General features: G+C 38.2%; 3 protein-coding genes across 6 annotated transcripts in view; 2 read left to right on the top strand and 1 right to left on the bottom strand.

Moving 5' to 3' along the window:
- Positions 1 to 1,109: 1,109 nt before the first annotated feature.
- Positions 1,110 to 2,580, top strand: LOC105386675. Its single transcript, XM_011557286.3, has one exon. The coding sequence runs from the start codon at positions 1,247 to 1,249 to the stop codon at positions 2,456 to 2,458; it is 1,212 nt and encodes a 403-aa protein (XP_011555588.3). The 5' UTR covers positions 1,110 to 1,246; the 3' UTR covers positions 2,459 to 2,580.
- Positions 2,581 to 4,259: 1,679 nt separating this feature from the next.
- LOC105392350 lies at positions 4,260 to 6,349 on the top strand. 2 transcript variants are annotated; one of them, XM_048625409.1, is made up of 3 exons: positions 4,260 to 4,603; positions 5,010 to 5,818; positions 6,175 to 6,349. In XM_048625409.1, the coding sequence occupies exons 1-3, from the start codon at positions 4,589 to 4,591 to the stop codon at positions 6,281 to 6,283; spliced, it is 933 nt and encodes a 310-aa protein (XP_048481366.1). In that variant the 5' UTR covers positions 4,260 to 4,588; the 3' UTR covers positions 6,284 to 6,349. The 2 variants fall into 2 exon arrangements, with proteins under 2 accessions (XP_048481366.1, XP_048481365.1); XM_048625408.1 differs by lacking the exon at positions 4,260 to 4,603 and having other exon boundaries at positions 4,877 to 5,818.
- A 226-nt stretch (positions 6,350 to 6,575) lies between these two features.
- Positions 6,576 to 18,852, bottom strand: part of LOC105386672 (alpha-N-acetylgalactosaminidase) — a 54,728-nt gene continuing 42,451 nt past the window's right edge. For 2 of the 3 annotated variants that reach the window (XM_048625406.1, XM_048625407.1), the window contains 7 exons: positions 13,315 to 13,408; positions 11,290 to 11,465; positions 9,901 to 10,062; positions 9,305 to 9,502; positions 8,756 to 8,920; positions 8,063 to 8,135; positions 6,576 to 7,101 (listed from right to left, as the gene is read on the bottom strand). In XM_048625406.1, the coding sequence (XP_048481363.1) occupies positions 6,983 to 7,101; positions 8,063 to 8,135; positions 8,756 to 8,920; positions 9,305 to 9,502; positions 9,901 to 10,062; positions 11,290 to 11,465; positions 13,315 to 13,408 (987 nt within the window). In that variant the 3' untranslated portion in view covers positions 6,576 to 6,982. Of the gene's footprint in view, positions 7,102 to 8,059; positions 8,136 to 8,755; positions 8,921 to 9,304; positions 9,503 to 9,900; positions 10,063 to 11,289; positions 11,466 to 13,314; positions 13,409 to 18,852 lie in introns of all 3 variants that reach the window. The other variant, XM_048625405.1, reaches the window with a different exon arrangement.

The raw sequence follows: 18,852 nt of genomic DNA, 5'->3' as shown, positions 1-18,852 counted from the left end.
TATTAAAACGTTTTCTCTTTTTGTATGGACGAACAAGTGCTATACTCTCCTCTTAATACATTTCATTAACTACTTATCACTTTTTGCGATAAGCTTTGGCCTTAATTGGGTCAAACAGAACAAGGCGATAATTACCTACTTATTTATTTTATTTTGCAGCAATTATTTATATCCTAGTGGCAACCATTAAAATAATGCAAGATTTGAAGTATAGTTACATAATAGATATTATGGACTTTATTGTATTCTTATTGTATTGTAACTATAAAGACCATGATTGATAATCTCTTCAAAATTTGCAGCAGCAAAAAATAATAAACCTTTACTTTTCCTCAAAGCATTCAGGTACTTAACCTTTACATTTTTTTCGTACTTTTGATATAAATTTAGATAATTTTTAAACGCTGAAATCGGGAAAGGGATTTAATAACTGTTTTGTAATTTAGCCATATCAGGGTTGCTCCCGTAATGCTAAGTATGTTGGGCCATAGAATAACGAGTACTAGCTGTAATACTACTTGTACTTGTTATTCTTTGGTTGGACACATTGAACTGGCAATGTGAATCACTGATAATATTCCACTCTGTATATGAAGATCTGTTGGAGTAGGTTGAGGTCACGTTTGAAGTGATAGAATATAATCATTGTGATTGATATTTTCTATGATGTGATATGATAGCTATCTACATCGAGAAATCTTAAAATTACTAACTTATCTCACGTATCATAGATATGATACCCTTGCAGCTATTTGATATAGGTCTAGATTACAACTATTATGATGAAAAAATGCAGGCAAAATCTATAGGTATACCTAAGTATTTTTCAGTTAATGACAGCTGACGATAATTTCAGCAGAAACTTACCCCCTTATTCATAGAGAAGTTACAGAACGTTTTAACTAATAAACTGTTTTGTTCCTCTCCGACAATAAATTATCATTACTTAAACCATACATCTAATAATAATGTTGTAACAAAAAGATTTTTCAGTGTGAGCGGTTTATAACTTTTGCAGAGATAGCGTGGTTCAACAATACAACCTTCTTTGAATGAATATTAGAAGAATGGAGAAAATGCATATCCTTCCCAGAATAATAATAGCCTCGCTTTGACTCTCACAGAGTAGGTAATCAAAAGTTCTTGTGATGTTTGTAAATACAAAAATATTTAAAATTCTTTAAAGTATGTTCAATAAGAGGAGGAGGAATAAATACTCATGGCTCTGAAATGATACTCCAAAAATATGCTTCACAAATGGGTTCTAATGTTGATGACAGTGCTGAGCAGTCGCAAGGAACGAGGGTGTAGACTGAACACCAAAATCGACTTCCGAGAGCCCCAACCTGTCTTCATTCACCACGGAACCCTGTTGGAGCCCACCGACGCTGCTGGAAACATCTTCATGGCACAGGGAGACAGTATCACCATCAGCTGTGACCACTTCATTACTCACCCTCATACGATAAACCTCAGGACAATAGCAACAGTTACCTGTGAAGCTGGTGATACGTTCAGAAACGATGCCTGGCTGTCCACTCCTGGACAGTTCTCTCTGTTTAGATGCTCCTCACCTCCAAACCATATGAGCCAAAGGACTAACAGGACCTGCTACGATGGTAATGTAATTTATGAAGTGGGGTACAAGGTTCAGAATAATTTCTATCCGTTATACGAGTCATGTTTTAACGAGCGCGAATTGCACCCTCTGTACAGTAAATACACGCAAAAGCCATACAACTACAACTTTCAAACTAGGGTTAAAAGACCAATTTTTAAGGACGATGGAGTGTATTCTAGAGAATTCGATGTGCCTGTTGATTGGCTACTGAGTCCTAAAGAACAGCGTCGTAGGGTTGCAGAGCTAGTCGGCTGTGCTGTAGACAGATACATAGTACCAGGGTTGCAGGAGTTGTCTAGAGGTCACTTGGCAGCTAAGACAGACTTCGTGTTTGCGTTCGGAGAGAGGGCAACGTTCCACTACGTCAATTGCGCGCCTCAGTGGACCGGCTTCAACGCGGGCAACTGGAATACCCTAGAGGTAGACCTTAGAAGACACATCCACGAATCAAATTACAGTACGATTATTTACACTGGAACTTTTGGCGTCAGTCAGCTTCTTAGTGATGCTGGAGACTTGGTGTACCTCTACCTTTACAAAGATTCGAACAACAATCCTGTTATACCAGTGCCTCTGTATTTTTACAAAGTGGTTTATGAACCGAAGCTGAATAAGGGGATTGCCTTCGTTGGAATCAATCATCCTTACTTAACGCTAGAAGAAGCTAAGAAGCTGGTCTTCTGTCAGGACCTGTGTCATGGCAGCTATAATGTCTCTTGGCTCTCATGGCATCCCGATAGTTCTAGGGAAGGGTACACTTTTTGTTGCACAGTTGAAGATTTTCGCAAAACGGTGCCGTATTTGCCTCCGTTCAAAGTCACTGGATTACTACTGTGATTAGGTATTTATAAATTTCAATTCGATTTTTTAAAGACTTGTTAAAAACTTAAGTTACATTATTTGTACATGTGTCGTAAGAATAAAATCAAATAAAAAAAATTATCGCTGTGTTACAACCATCTATTCTAATATATTCTATTCTATTCTGAGAGGGGGCGAAGTTTCTGTACGTGGCTCTCTCGAGTTACAACCATCATAATACACATCAATTTTACTGTGCATGTCATTTGAGATCAGAAGTTCTTTTTACATCCTGACTTCGCCAGTCACTTCCACCTAGGTAGCTACTAGACTCTCTGACTCGTAGATAAGGTTTCAATACCAACCCGGTGATTACGTCGGTAATGTGAGCAGTCAGTGCCCCGAGTGGCGTAATATTATCTTCGTATCATGTCGGAGGACAGGACACTGACATGACCTGTTTGATATAATAAAAAAAATAAATAAATAAATTGTCATTTATTTCAGGCTAGACACCCATATTACACAATACACATTATATAAACACAAACGTACTTACACAAATAAATTAAATTGTAGTATTACAATTATTATCAGTTACATACATATACCTATTACATAGGTAAGGTCATTTTTTATTTTCGATTTGCGTCTTGATGAACAGAGAGCCAGTGTCTGTAGAATGGATTTCTAAAATCCTCACTTACCACTTTCAGTATTGCATTCCCAGTGCTGCGCAGCCCCGACCAGAATGTCGCTATACGTGACCTCAGGACTGCGAAGAAGTCAGGCACTCCCGCCTCAGAGAACATGCCCGACGCGCTACAGTACCGCGGCCGCCTCATAAGGGTGCGGTATGCATCATTATACTGCACCCTCATGGTGCTCATCGCCTTCCGGGTGTAGTTGATCCACAGATGCCCAGTGTAGATGTTCTGGCAGTATGCCCTAAATAAAGTTATTTTAACTTGCTCACTGCATCTGTGGAATCTTCGGGCAAGCATGTTACATCTGATCGAGAGCGCCCGTCTTTCACGCTCTATGTCAGTGTCATCCCTGAGGTCACTCGTCAGTATATGGCCGAGATATCTGAACTGCTGCACAACCCGAACCGGTGCCCCATCCAGAACGACTTCGGGATACATAATAAATGAGTAGTTTCTGCCTGTACTTAGTTCGTTTTGCAGACTTGAATACTCGTATACCAAGCATGAGCTTCGTAAAATTAATAACTACTTATATTATGATGTACATTTTAATTGTAATTGTAATTATTATTATATATATTATTTATTTATTTATATGTATAGCTGAGCTGAGGTCTTATATGTCGCTAGTTTGGAATCAAATATTGTATTCAATAATAGTTATACTTCAATTTAGAGTAAGTAGAGACTACGTATACGAAAAAAGATCTAATACGGAGACACTAATACAAAAGTACTTAGACCCAGATTTAAATCAAAGCCTGTACTCATCACAAACTATCACGTCTCCACTGCTGGGGCTCGGGTGTCCTTCCAATGAAGGAAGTGTTTAAGGCCGAGTCCACCTCTCGCTGGACTGATGCGGGTTGGCGGAAGCAGGTATAGTGCCACAAACTTATCTGTTCCGGTGACAGCTCACGTAAATGTGTAATATTTCTTCATTGTATAAGATTTTAAGTTTGCCAGTAGTGGTAATTCGCTCTTGTGGTTTCAATAAACCCATCTAATCTATATCAATATATAATTTATAAGTAAATAATAAGATATGGATCAATTTAGTTCGCTCTCACCGGAACAGATAAGTTTGTCGCACTGTAGATGAGAGAAAAATTAATGGTCTCGTGTTTTGTTTAACGATGATGCTTCATAATCATAAAACACGTCATAGTTTCTCAGACCAAATGGGATGTTCCAAAATGAATATGCAAAAGTGCGTCTAAATACCGCATTTACTAATTAACGAACTGGTACATTATACATAGGCTTACAGAAATAGCTAAGTAAATTAAAAAAGTAATTAATAAAGCATAAGATATTAATTTATATTTGTCCTCTATTAGCGAAAATTCGCAACAATAAATTCAACTGCAAATGTTGATTTTGATTTAGTGTTGCATCTCGTTTCGTGCTAGTGGTTGTTTGGTGGTCAACTGTGCTTTAGTATTGACAAAAAGACACGATGAAGATTATATTGGTAAGTAGTACTTACTATATAAGTACCTATCTATTTGTATAGTATTTTAAGTATGTTTATAAAAGATAGTCACGGTACAACGTAAGGGACTGTTTCTAAAACACCATTACGGTTGCATCTTACTGAGGTATAATTTTCAATCGATCGATACACGCAAGCTTATACCAATGTATCTATAATTATGAGTTAGTCCTTAATAGGCGGAAATAATAGGTTTCATTCGATATACATATAGCCGAGTCAAAATTAAACTGATTTAGCCCCTACGTAATGACAGCTTTTGGAGAGGCCTACGTCCAGCAGTGGACTGCTATAGGCTGATGATGATGATGTAATGACAGAAATCACTTGGGTTTTGATAGCAAGATTCATAAGAAGGTATAATACCACCTATGTGTCGTTCCAGATATTAGTATTACTGACAGTCCTGGCAGCCATGGCAGCAGCCCAGCGACCCATGAACATGACCAAGCCGAAGCTCTACCAAGTCACCAGAAAACCGACAACTTTCAAGCACAAAACACCTGAGGAAAGGCGAAAGTTATCGTTCTTTCCGAAGAGTACATTCAAATACATTGCCACACCGAAGCCACAAGCAAAGAAACTAATGGACAGGAAACCAATGCTGAGTTTAAAGACAACTTTGCCTGTGGTAGAGGCTACAAAGGCTCCAAAAGTCATTAATAGGTCTCTACTGAACGCCAGAAAGTTTGCTTTTACTACGCCCGTGACAACGAAACTGACTACTACTGTGAAACCTACTGAAGCTCCTCAGTTAAACCAGAATCGGTACAAAGCATATGAGTCCAGAGAAGAAGAGAGGATCGGAGAGGTAATTTCTGGAGAAGACGACGTTGATCAGTCTAATGAAGAAGATTACGAAGCACAAGCATCAGTTATACAAGTTAAAGTGGTAAAAAACACACTAGAACATAAAGAACGAACAAATGACGCAACTAAACAAAACAAAGCAGTCGTGAAAGAAAATAAATTTGCCCCAAAAGTGAATGAAAATGTTCTGTCGGATAATGTTTCTGTGGACAAAAACGGTGCAGAAGAAAAATCTGAAATAGAAGACAATGAATTTCTGATTGTGAGAGAAAAGAGAGACGAGGGTCTCATTATTCAGTTTCCGTTAACAATGGACACTGAAGATGATGAGGGAGTCACTGCCGAGTATCCAGAAGAACTTATAGTTCATGTGATCAGCAAAAGGTAGGTGCATTATATAAAATATCATATAAAACACTTAATTAACTATGATAATATTCGTTGGCAGTGCCCCAATCTGCAAATGTAAAAGACGCAATTCAGACAGCCTCATCTAGGTTTTTTTACCTAATTTGACTAATTTCGTTTGTTATCGTCTAATGACGACTATAATTAGTGGTAAAATAACTACAGACAGTCGCCATTAAGTTCTACTACGTAAAGAAACAAATATGTTATCATATTCAATTTTCGCCTTAATCTCTAATGATCGTGTAAAGTTATATATTACAATGATGTGCTTAGTCACTTCTTCTTTTTACCCGTAAGTAATTAACTCTAATCTTGTTTACTTTTTTCAGGAACGTTATAGAAGAAGAAAACCTCGCCTCAACAGTCTCTGGGTTCCGGTTTACAGGGAGAGAGCCACGACTGAACAATCACCTGAAGTTTAACAACATTAACGCTTAGTTAAGCGTTTTCAGCATTTATAGTTTATAGTGACTACTACGACTGAAATTATATTCCTAAACTTATGTTATGCTGGCCCATTTTCTCACTTGAGTAAATCTAGCTAAGTATGATAATTATGATGTTGTGTCAATCACTTCACAACACATTACATACGTTGTAAGAAAGTAGATATTTTGTGCTTATCACATGATATGGGCAAACTATGCTGCTTGTACCTATTTAAGTTCTTAAGAATTGTATATTTATTAGGCTATTTATTTAAGACTTACACAAAGCAATAAAACAAAGATTTTACACAGGTACAATTATTTTATTGTGTCTCTACAAAAAAACTTACATTTTAAACAGGCACCTAAAATGTACATCCTTAATCCTAGGTACAACGTAATGGCAAAATTCAACTCTCCACGCGATTTAACTAAACTATCCCGTCTCAACATCACAACACAGCATGAGAAAACAAATATAAATTAATGTAAACCTACAGGCAAGACCAAGAACGAGCTAATGGTAACTATTTTACACCAATCATAAAAATCTAGAATTCGAAAGTAACACTGAAGACATCACTACATTTATTGTACTTTTGAGAATGATTTTCAAACTCCTAGCTTAACTAGCGTGCTTAGAGTTTCAAAAGGGAACCACTAGAGGGAGTTTAAGTTGATAGTTCTTAATGTAGATAATAGAGGGCGTTTATTTCTTGGTCAGTCTGAAGACGTCGTTTAGGGGAGTATAGGGCGTCCGCGGCGGGATGGAGTTGATGGGGTACCTCGAGTAGGCGGGCTGCGCGTCGGCTCGCAATATTACTACACCTGTGAACGATAATAATGCGATTAAATATAAGTACATTGATAAAAAAAACTATTGTGAGATTGGGTAAGTCACCACTAGATGGCGGAGTATTAATAGTAAAACTATACTTATTTATCCATGTGTCGTGGAATTAAATAAATTCACAAGGATCGATGATAAGGATGACCGTAATATATTAGTAAAGATTCTAAATATATCTTTATATTTCCCAAGTTTTTAGATGACCATGGTTGATAAATGCTATCATAGAACTTATAGCATTGAAGCAGTGAAAAGTATCTAAACGCAAATGTATAATGGTGCCCAGGCCGCAACTCGGTGTACCGCTAGGCTGCAACTCTATCGTATAAAAATGCGATAATCTTCTATATGGTTTTTACATATTTTGTGCCAACCACCGAGGCTAGATGAATGATGTTTGAGCTTAGAATGATTTTTATTTATACTTACTGCCATGAATCCTAACCAATATTATAAATGCGAAAGTAACTGTGTCTGTCTGTCTGTCTGTTACTCTTTCACGCCAAAACTACTGAACGGATTTGAATGAAATTTGGTATACATACGGTCTAGACCCTGGGAAAGAACATAGGCTACTTTTTATCCCGGAATTCCCACGGGAAAACTTTTTAAGGCGAAGCGAAGCGCGCGGGAACAGCTATACTACATAAATTAATGAATCTTACAACCCTCTGGAATATCGTGAAACTCGACAAAGCATTGTATGGGAGCCCCTATTCCCAAAGCTACCTGCTAGCCATAAAGCAAGCTGCTAGGTGATTCTGTAAGAAACTCATAATAGGCCCATCACTGAATCTTATATGTAGGTATGTCAAAATTAATAGATGAGTTGAAAAATTATTACAGAATCACCTAGCTGTAGTAGGACTTACTACCTTCAAGCGATGTACAAATGAGTCCGCACCCTCTGGCCAAATATTAAAAAACAATACTTTCTACCTGAGGGGTTGACCTTCACTTTAATCTTGGTCTGTGGAGTCAGCACTCCGTAGTCCACGTCTTCGTACAAGTCCTGGAAACAGAAAAAAATTAAATTAGTTACTTTTTAATTTAATAGAAACACGGATTGGAAACACTCAATAAGGATAGAGGAAACCAAATAGGTAACTATCAAATCACAATCATCTAATTCGGAGCTACTCGTAGTGGCTAGTGGGCCATAGACAGGCAGACACAAACAAATAAACTTGTATCTTTCAGACCTAAGTTTTAGACAGTCTGAACAGAAACGGTTCATCAACCATTGACCGAGCCATGAAGTTTGACCCGTGATTGACACATGACCCACATAATTAGTTATGTTTAAATTTCTGCACGTAATTTGTTTTTACCCAACTGCCAAAGGAGGAGGGTAATGTTTTATGAAACATTATATTGGCTAAGGCTAACCTATTCAATGTTCGTTGATCAATCGACTGTTTATGAACCTTTGTATGCACAACACCTTCCGATCACCTGCCGCTACACGGGTTCGTTATTGACGTCGATAAACTCGTTCAATGCGCGTTCCTTAAATCAAAACGCCGTATTTATGGCCGAATCAAGATATAGTGACGTTTATCAACGTCGATAACGAACCCGTGTAGCGGCAGCAGGGATGAATATAAATTAATATCTCGACAGCCAACTCACCTCCACCCCATACCCCGACGGGTTGTTCAGCCCCAGCTCCCGTAGCGTGACCGCCACGTCGGACGGCGTCCCGTCGGTGCGGCGGTTCACGAAGGCGACCGCGTACGAGTAATACTGCCCCTGGATCGGCAGGATGGGGCGCGACCAGATCTCTATGCCGCGGTGCTGGGGAGAGGAAATAGAGGGTTTATTTAACATACACATTAAGCATACTGAATGATGAGACGAGGTGGCGTAGTGGTTAGTGACTCGGACTTCTGTGTGGAAGGTTCTGGAATCGATCCCCGTCCGGGCAGATATTCAGACATTCCCGTTGCCAAGAATCCATCCTGCTTCTAAACTTGTCCACCTTCGGTGAAACACTAATTAGTTCCTTGATCAACCCTTTCATCACATACAGATATCAGGCCTAGCCGGGAACCAATCCGAGATTGGGTGAACTGATAGGCTCTTTCGTAACTAAGAATACAAGATTTTGACCGGATTTTGGTCCTACAGCCATTCAGTCCATCTTTCTCAATTCAACAAGCCAACGTTTCCACCCCTCACCTTGTATATCCTGCGGCCCTGTATGCCGAGCGGGTCCTGGTCCACGTCGATGATCTTCCTGTTCTGCAGGATGGCCTTGTACTCAGGCCGGATGGTGCGCAGGTCCACACTCATCAGCAGAGGGGCCGCCAGGATCGCCCAGATCGCGAACTGGGTCTTGCTCTGCTCGTACGAGAGGCCGAAGTTACCGATGATCAGCTGTGGGTGAGAGGGTTGGAAGGGTTAGTTTTGGTGGTGGTGAAGATTTGGTTGAAATAAATGGCATAGACTGAGGACTCTTGGCTAAATAACATGAGACCGAACCTTACAGAATGCAATAAGTACAATATACAACACAGAGTAATATGGAACCGATAGAGGAAGGAGGAAGGTCCGGTGCTGTTCAGAGCGTCAAGAAGAGATCGCTTTTAGCGATAAGACCGCCTATTGCGATATATCAACTGTATAGATTGTTATTTGTGTTCTGTTGAGTCAGTAAAGTAGTATTATATTCTACTCTATAAGGCACCATCTTACTAACAGCTGTTAAAAATAAAAGGCAACAGCGTTTACAGCTGGAATTCGTCAAAAAGGACATATCAGGTAAATTCGCTCACCATATCAGGATCGTTCCAGTGTCCGGGCCCGGCGTTGGGCACGATCACGTCCTGATGGTTTCCGTAGTAGTCTATGATAGACTCGACGGACGCCCACGAGTCCTGGATGTCGTCGAAGTTGCGCCACAGGTTGCAGTGCTCGATTATTGACGAGAAGTTCGGCTGGAAATGGAGAGAGAGATGGCATTTTATAGGGGAATAGAGAGAGTTGGGTTGGTCTTCGTCTTGTTAGCTTGTTTGCGAGACCGCACAATACGCTGTCGTGTTTATACAGGGTGTTGTGGTGTGCTGTGCTGTATATGCCGTGGTGAAAGGTTTATCCAGTCAGATGAGCGTCAGTCGAACTGCCCAGGATGTGCCGGAAGTACTGATATAAAAGTACAGTCATGGAGGTTTCTTTCGAGTAGGTAGGTACATCTTGAATTAACAAGCCAACTAAATAGTGGATGTTATCTATTATTATGTCAAGAATAACTTTAATTTATAACTGGCATTAAAGCTTCCGTTGTTGTGTTGATTTCAGCTGTTGTATTGATGGCCAAAGTTATAAATCAATAAGCAGTTATTTATGACATATTTTACTCAATGTGCAGTCCAATGTCACTATATTTACTATGAAAGAGTGACCATTGCAAACTGATACATTGTATGGTCGCATTGTGCTCGCTCTTTTAGAAGGAAAAACTTATATCGAGGTGCTATATAAAACTGCTGAACAAGGGTCGACTTGATTTGATTTATCTACTGGATAGCTACATGGCTATAAGATGCATTTCAAACTACTGTAAAATTACATACTTAATACACAATAAGTACACTCTTACTTCCTTTTAGCTTATGGTTGACTAAAACTAGAACTGGACAAGCGTTTTGAAAAGGTTAGCCAGGAAAATTAGTCCTGCGTCTTCGACTGCACACAGTAGATATAAAAGGTACAAGAATCCGCTATCAGAAACTACGTATTATATGACAGCCGACCTACGATAGTAGATGGCACTTGAAGAAGAAGAAGAAATATGTGGGGACATCTCACACACGGCCATCCGACCCCAAGCTAGGCAGAGCCTGTGTTATGGGTATCGGGCAACTGATATATCTACACAAATACATAGATAGATACGTATTAAATATAAATATGAACACCCAAGACCCGAGTACAAATATCTGTCTTTAAACAAATATCTGCCCCAGCCGGGAATCGAACCCGGGACCTTCGGCATAGCAGTCGGGGTCACTAACCACTACGCCATTCGCCGTCAATAATAGGTATATATGCCTGCAGACAGAAGTCTGAGATCAGGGATCCATGGAGCATTATAAAAGAAGTACAGACAAGACACACTATTCAAATCTCCTTCCTCGCACCCCACCAAAAACCTTCCAACTCACCTGTATCCCAGCGTAAATCTGATACACGGGCCACGAGCACGAGTAGACCATGTGCTTGCCGGTGAGGTTGAGCTGCCGCCCGAACTCCGGGTAGCCGTGATCCATGTCGGAGGGCAGGGCGTAGCACCCGTCCAGCTTGACGTAGTCCACGCCCCATGAGGCGAAGGTCCGCGCGTCTGTTGGGTGAAAGGGGGGTTAGAAGGGTGCGGGGAGGAATGGGGGGCCAAGACGTATCATAAGGGCATATTATGGTGCCTGAACTTATGGTTGGGGCTTGTATACAAAACTGCGTTGTGACGTCGCATCGCAAAAATCTGCGACTGTTTTGACAGTTGTTTAGGGCAAATGCTTGATTACTGTCGCAGGTTTTTACGATGCGACGTCGCTACGCAGTTTAAATATGCTGCTTTTTATTTGTAACTGGGACATTTGTGTGGCGTAGAGTAGAGTCGATGCCAGCTACCACTGATACAACTCAATGTTATAGATGGGTAGTTTGGTTCCCGCTGTAACTTAGTTCTAATATTTCTTCAATCTGTTTTGCAACTATTAACGCATTGAGGGAAATGTTTTCGACTTTACGAGCACTTTTTATACTTTCAGAGCATTAATGCATGCAATGGCATGCATTATCAAAAAAACGTTGGCTATAAAAAAATATAATTGCAGATGCAATGACCAAAAAATAAGGAGCATGTCGACACAGTTAAACTTTAAACTATTCCAACCTTCGTAGTAATTACGCTGGCAACATCGCTTTTATAATTATTGGCGCGGACCACGCAATTTCCTATATTACGTAGCATCCTACTAAGTACGAGTGTGCAGTACGAGTGTGCTATATGTAATCATAATTATTGCGATGAATCAAGCATACAGCGCATCTTTGATCCACGCAAATTCGTGATACAAGAAAACTAAACTAGTCGTTATATATTTTTTATTGCTTGACTTTATGAATTTTCCTGAACACTTTTTGCATCCGGTTCGTTATTGGTTTAGGCGGGTTTAATAACAGGTGGCCACTTATAAATATTCTGCATTTGAGCCTATAACATGCATGCTACCTATAAAATATTATGCGTAAACGTATTGGGGTTAAGTACTTACTATTATGTGTGTTAAGTAGCTATAGCTACTAGTTAAGTTCTAGATACCTAAGTTTTTTACTTCAACTTTATCAAATTTTATGCAGTTTTCAAATAAATAATGTGCAGTAGGTAGGTATAACTGGTAAAAAAATCGGAATTAAGTACAGTCTATTTCGGTTATTTAACTAATAACACTATGGCATAAAATTTAATACTTATCCATAAAATTGATAACCTACTTAGATTTCTAGGTACTTACCTACTACCAGTCAATTGTTTTTGGCTATAAGTAAGTACCTAATTTGAATATGAAAATATCTGTTACGAATTTTATAGTGCTATTTATAAACTACAAATCGTTTATCGTGGGTGTTGAATGTGGGTTCAACAAGTGATTTAGGAGGATTTATATTTACATCGGCAATCATTAATATGTGTGATGGTTATAGATGATCTATACTTAACTGCTGGGTTACCGGTGTTTGAAATGATGTGAGGTGGAAGCTAAATGGAATACTTATGTGATACTGATGACTTAAGACAACTATTGTTAAGTACGTGACGACAAAGTTAAAGTGGTGAAAACTATGGTACTTAGGCTTAGATTAACGATATACCAACAAGATGCTGTGTCACATATAAAAATTAAAGAAAATAAAATTTGGTTGTTGCGGCCACATGCGACAACCACTTGCGACGCTTACCTACCCTTATAAAAACCCCTATAAATCGTTACGGCCCTGATGTTTTTTTGCTTTGTTTTTATACCTATCATACCTACCTATGTGTTAATCCAGGGTGTCAGTTAACTCCATACCAAATTTCATCACAATTCAGCCGTTTTGACATGAAGAAGTAACAAACATACGTACACACACACTCACAAACTTTCGCCTTTATAACATTAATATATAAGTAGGAGAACACTACGCACCTCCGGCCAGGTTCCCCACGACGCCGGGGTAACCCGCGCACGTGAAGTTGCCGTAGTCCTCGTAGATGCCGAACTTCAGCCCCTTGCTGTGCACCTGGAAGGAGAAGAGGAGCACGGTCAGAGGGTGCGCGTGTACAGGGTGTTGGTTGTAGGTAACGGGGAACAAACGGTTCACAAGACCAGGTTATAGGTGCTGGAGGAAAATAACAACTTGGTCGACAGATAAGTATCGATATACCAGCATACCTAGCATAGGGCGCAAGACCCACGCGTCAAGACGCGACAAAAGTTTGCGTCGCGCTCACGCACACCGCGTGGTTTGCTAGGCTAGCTTAGCTCTTCTTTGAGTTTTTCAACAATAAATTCTAGTATTAGCAGTGTAATGGAGAAACTTTGTATGGAAAGACTTTTTTACTAGCACAATACGGATGCAGCAAGGATCGTCTGCCTATTACAGATTTACAAGTTTACATTGATCATAAAATACTCAGATCATTATTAATGAAGGTTCGGTTCAAGAAACATACAAAACAAATCTTCAAGAGCGGCCACTGAAGAAGAGGGTAAGAAAACACTACATTTACTCCCCCTCCTCTTTAAATTATAGCAAAATAATATAAGCAGGGAGTAACCTGCTAATATGTAAGTAAGATAATATTGTTGCGAAATAACTCATAGAACTGACCACGAGAGGTTGCGGTCTCAATCTCATTGTGTTATTATTGTTTCATGCTTTTATGATATCTCTATGAATGAGTTATGGTTACAGATCATTATCTTCAAAGTACATCACTATAATGTTAAGTATACTGGACTAAAATGTCAAGGGTAACAGTAATGCATTAAAAAATAATTCTTAATCTAATTTAATGTAAGGCGAAAATAAATGTTACAAAGAAATAAAGAGAAGCCAAACATCGTGAGGAAACCTGCATATAATTTTATCTAGGATTATATTTTAGTGGACCAGCGTGGTCTATATTATGGTCCAAGCTTAGGACAGGAGTTAATACCTTGGGGTACTTATAAAATATTTAAGTTTGTAAATAAGTAGGTTCCATTCTATACTCTGTGGGTTTGATTTAGTTTTTCAAAGTCAAGATCAATGAAATCACTGACTAAATGATTGATTTAATATCACCCTGTGCAGTCATTACCATAAACAATGATGATGATGAGTCACATTGAGGTGTGGACCCAGACGACTGAGAGGTTAACCACCATATTCAAGGTTAAATTAAATTATGTGGTTACGTGATTATTCAATTTATAGACATCATTAATATAATAATAACAGATTGGGATCTTTTTAACCGACTTCAAAAAAGGAGGAGGTTCTCAATTCGTCGGGATCTTTTTTTTTTTTTTTTTATATTTTTTTTATGTATGTTCACCGATTACTCCGCTGTTTATGAACCGATTTTGAAAATTCTTTTTTTGTTGTATTGGGTTGAGCTCCCAGGTGGTCCCATTTTTTTTTCAGAATTTTATCTCACCCCCTAGGGTGGGTAAAGGGGTAAAAACAGGGTATGAATTTCCATTTTGGGCACATATTAACCGATTCTAATGAAATTAAGAACGTAAATATAGTTCTTATAACAAAAAAATATGATGGTGACCTTGAGCTGATCTGATGATGGGAACGGAAGGCAGTCAGGGCAACTCCTCAACGGTATATAGCAACTACTTCGTGTTTAGGCTTGAATGATTCGTATTGATTAGTAGGACTTTTTGGTATCATTTGCACCTTACTTTTGATTGAAAATTATTGCAAATAAACTAAAAACTATAAAATAAAATAATAATTAAAAAAATTAAAAAACCGACTTCAAAAAACCACTAAAATGTAAGAAATAATTTAAGGTTTACGCAAATTCTACTCGTATGTGACAGAACAAATATAGGTACCTAAGCAGGAACTGTTCTTTTTTGAAGTTGGTGCCATATTTCTTTAGATTACTTTGTCACCGCACCAACATCAAAAAAGAACAGTTCCTGCTTAGGTACCTATATTTGTTCTGTCACATACGAGTAGAATTTGCGTAAACCTTAAATTATTTCTTACATTTTAGTGGTTTTTTGAAGTCGGTTTTTTAATTTTTTTAATTATTATTTTATTTTATATGTTAGTGTGAATGGTCTGTGTTAGGGTTTTTCAGACAGGGTTTTCGGACAGGGAATTCAATTAAGTAAGGTTTTTATTTCTATTTTACAATCAAAGTTTTGTACCAACTAGTGTTTAACAACATTTCTGGTCATTGACATTCAATTCGATTAAGATTAAGTTTACGATAACAGCATAATAATATATGTGGTAGATATACCTAATATCTATATTTGAGCCGTGTTGTTGCCGTTAAAAAGAGGACCAGCAAATTACCACTTCTTACTTACCCCTCCGAGGTAATTCAGAAGTGGGATGTGATAACCATATCTAACGCAGTTATACCATCACATCACTGTACTATCGCGGTGACACCTCTCGGCAATAAGGCTGTAGTTACAGTCGTGATTGCATGGGGTCCGTGGGAACGGCAAGAGACGCGGCACCGTCTTTCGAAATATGTCCCATTACGAGGTTACTCTTTTAAATTCAGTAAAACGCTAGAGCCACTACATTGAAGGATGGAGAACTTTTATGTATTACTTCAGTTCCAGAGTGTCTTGGCCTAACTTTGAAATTGTGGTTAAATTTATTGGTATGCTCGCATTTTTTGTTCCAGTTTTTTACGCTTAACTTTTTTGCTAACCTAACTTTTTGTTATAAAATAGAATATTGGTAGTTAGGATCAAACTGTTTGCGCTGGGGTGTCACAAATACATGTCACAAATATATATCTTTTGCTGTCTGCACATACGCTTACGTCGCTTGCACTGGAAACTTCTAACAACAAACACAAAATAAACTTCAAATAGCGACCGACATTTTACACACTACGTCCTAAACCTTGGGTCCAACTTTGCATAAACTGTAGCCGCTTCCTCTTGTAGACAGACACAGTAAAGCTAAACCTGTCTCCGATTGCGCAGTTCGTTTGACCCAGTTCTCAGAAGCTGAAGCTACGTAGCTAGTAAAGCAAAACAATAATTTATGCGTCCTGTGTCCTATTGGATAGGACAAAATACAGTACCTAGGTATCCTCTCTCTTCGTATCCTTGGAGTTGGGATTCGTCCTGAAGGTAGCATGAGAACCACCAATTGTATATTGCTTCCCGAGCGTCGCTTCGGTTTAAAAGGTTACCCGTGGGAATTCCGGGAAAAAACGGGCCCTATGTGTTAATTCAGGGCGCCAGCTTCCTACTTATTAACATATACCAAGTTTCATAAAAAAAGGCTCAGCAGTATTGCCATGAAAGAAAAACAAACATTATTATACACACACTCACAAACTTTCGCCTTTTACCTTATATTGTATAAGTGAGATAAGGTATTATTATTATTACTAGGTATAAATATGTATAGGTAAGGCAATACGTACCTAGGTACACTAGGTTGTTATCCAATGATTGCAATAAAGATTAGGACATCCTACCCATGGTAACTAATCATTGATTCAAATCGAAACAACCATCATTTATCAAAAGTTGGCGGAAAGCCTAGGAACATAGGGTAATTGGATATGATTCAATATGACATCTAAGCATGTAAACTTCAGTTTATGGGGCTTGTAGTCTAGTCTCTGGATTATTTCAGAAGTAACAGTAAGTAAGTATATTATAATAGGTATGCCTAGCAACTATTAAAAAAAAATCTTACCGCTAAAATCTATACCTTTAAGTGACTGTAGATTCCTAATTTTCAGTCTGCCATAGTTAATCACATACTATCATATACAGATATTTCGTGATAGTTTCCACTAGAGGCGCCACTTTGTATGCGGAAATCGAAATCCTTTGTAGTTTTCCACAAAATATCAAACCTGTACCAGACGCAGGGGCGTATTTAAAGATTTCGCGCCCTGGGCTCCTGTCGTTTTCCGCCCCATCAAGGAATGAAAGATAACAAAAAAAAGCAGTCAGTGTAGAGTACCTACCGACCTACAAATGTATAAGAACATTGTGGTGATAGATTTGCATAGATAATGATACATGGTGGGCCAAAAGTAATCTCCGGAATCTCCCTATTGGAAGTTGCTCTCATTTGTACAAATGGTAGCGCCAATTTGGCCGACATAATTTTCTAGACTTTACCAACAAAATGGTTAAGGTTCAAATAAACATGATCAAAAACCAGAATCGAAATTTTTCATTTGGAAAAAAAATGAGAGACAAAAAAACATCGGATCATTTCGGCTGTCCCATTTCAAAACACAGTAACCGCCAACTTTAAAAAAAAAACGGGTCTTTGATTTATACATTATTTTAGGCGATTCCGCACAAAACTGCATTGTCAGAATATCAAAAAACCGCTTAGAAACGAAAATAAAATTTCTAAAAACCTAGTAACTCCACCCTGCGAAATCAAAAATGCCACGAAAACCATTTCAAAACATAGTAAGAGCCACCAACCATTTTAAAACACAGTAAGTGAAAATGACTTACTAGGTTTTAAAATGGTCAATGGCGCTTACTAGGTTTTGAAATGGTCAGCAAAGGACAATTTTCGTCCGTTAATTATAGTAAGTCACAAATGGCATACATTATTACTAACACTTTTTTCGAACAAAATATCAGACATTTCAGAACCTGTATCTTTGCACCAATGAAACCTAGAGAGTTGAATTAAAAGTAGAACATAAGTAAATTTTGTCTTCTTTATAAAAGCTATAGAGACCTTTCTCGTTAGAACCTTTCTACTAGCCCTATTTTGCATAAACAAAAAAAAAACAAGTTATAAAACTGATTTTTAGATAGAAATTTAGGAAATATTGTCTAATTGAAGGCAGCCATAAATAATTTTCATGTTAGAGCCTTCTGAATATGGCTATTTAATTCATTTACATAAAACAAAAAAACAAACATAAAAATATGCCCGTATTTCAGCTATTACTTATAGTGCCGTCGTGTAAAAGTGCTGCAAAATTGGATTTATAATATGTGAAGGATCCCAAACATATAAAAAATGAAATTATTACGCAATTATTGCAATTTCAATATACTTAACTTGTCTTAAATGACACAATAATGGCCCTTACTAGGTTATGAAATGGTCAGTGAGGGCGGTTTTAGGGTGAGAAAACCATATAAAACCTAGTAAGTGTTTTCTTTTGTGCATTACAGCAACAATTTTAGTCATATTTAAATGAAATAGTATTGTATATAAAGCCTAGGTTCTGCCGCTTCTTTTAAGCTTACATTTGTTCAGATATCTATCATAGTTTTACCAGGGCATTGAAATGAAGGTACAAAAACGTTTTTTGGCTCTCCTGAACATTTTGTCTCATGGCTGTTACTGTGTTTTAAAATGGGACAGCCGATTTCTTTTGGCCCACCTTGTATCGACCTTGTATCATCCGAACAAATAAAAAATGATTTTTCTGGAAAAACGAGTACGTTTTGAACGTTTAGAAATAAACTGGTGCAGGGCGACTGAGAGAG

This window comes from Plutella xylostella, chromosome 14 (assembly GCF_932276165.1).
Source record: "Plutella xylostella chromosome 14, ilPluXylo3.1, whole genome shotgun sequence".
NCBI classification, from domain to species: Eukaryota; Metazoa; Arthropoda; class Insecta; order Lepidoptera; family Plutellidae; genus Plutella; species Plutella xylostella.
This window is presented reverse-complemented; position numbering and strand designations above follow the sequence as displayed.

Excerpts from the sequence above, each read along its gene's own strand:
- LOC105386675 (XM_011557286.3), top strand. The coding sequence starts at position 1,247 with ATGCTTCACAAATGGGTTCTAATGTTGATGACAGTGCTGAGCAGTCGC.
- LOC105392350 (XM_048625408.1), top strand. The coding sequence starts at position 4,938 with ATGACAGAAATCACTTGGGTTTTGATAGCAAGATTCATAAGAAGGTAT. Across the intron at positions 5,819-6,174 it reads GTTCATGTGATCAGCAAAAG|GAACGTTATAGAAGAAGAAA; the intron begins GTAGGTGCATTA and ends TACTTTTTTCAG.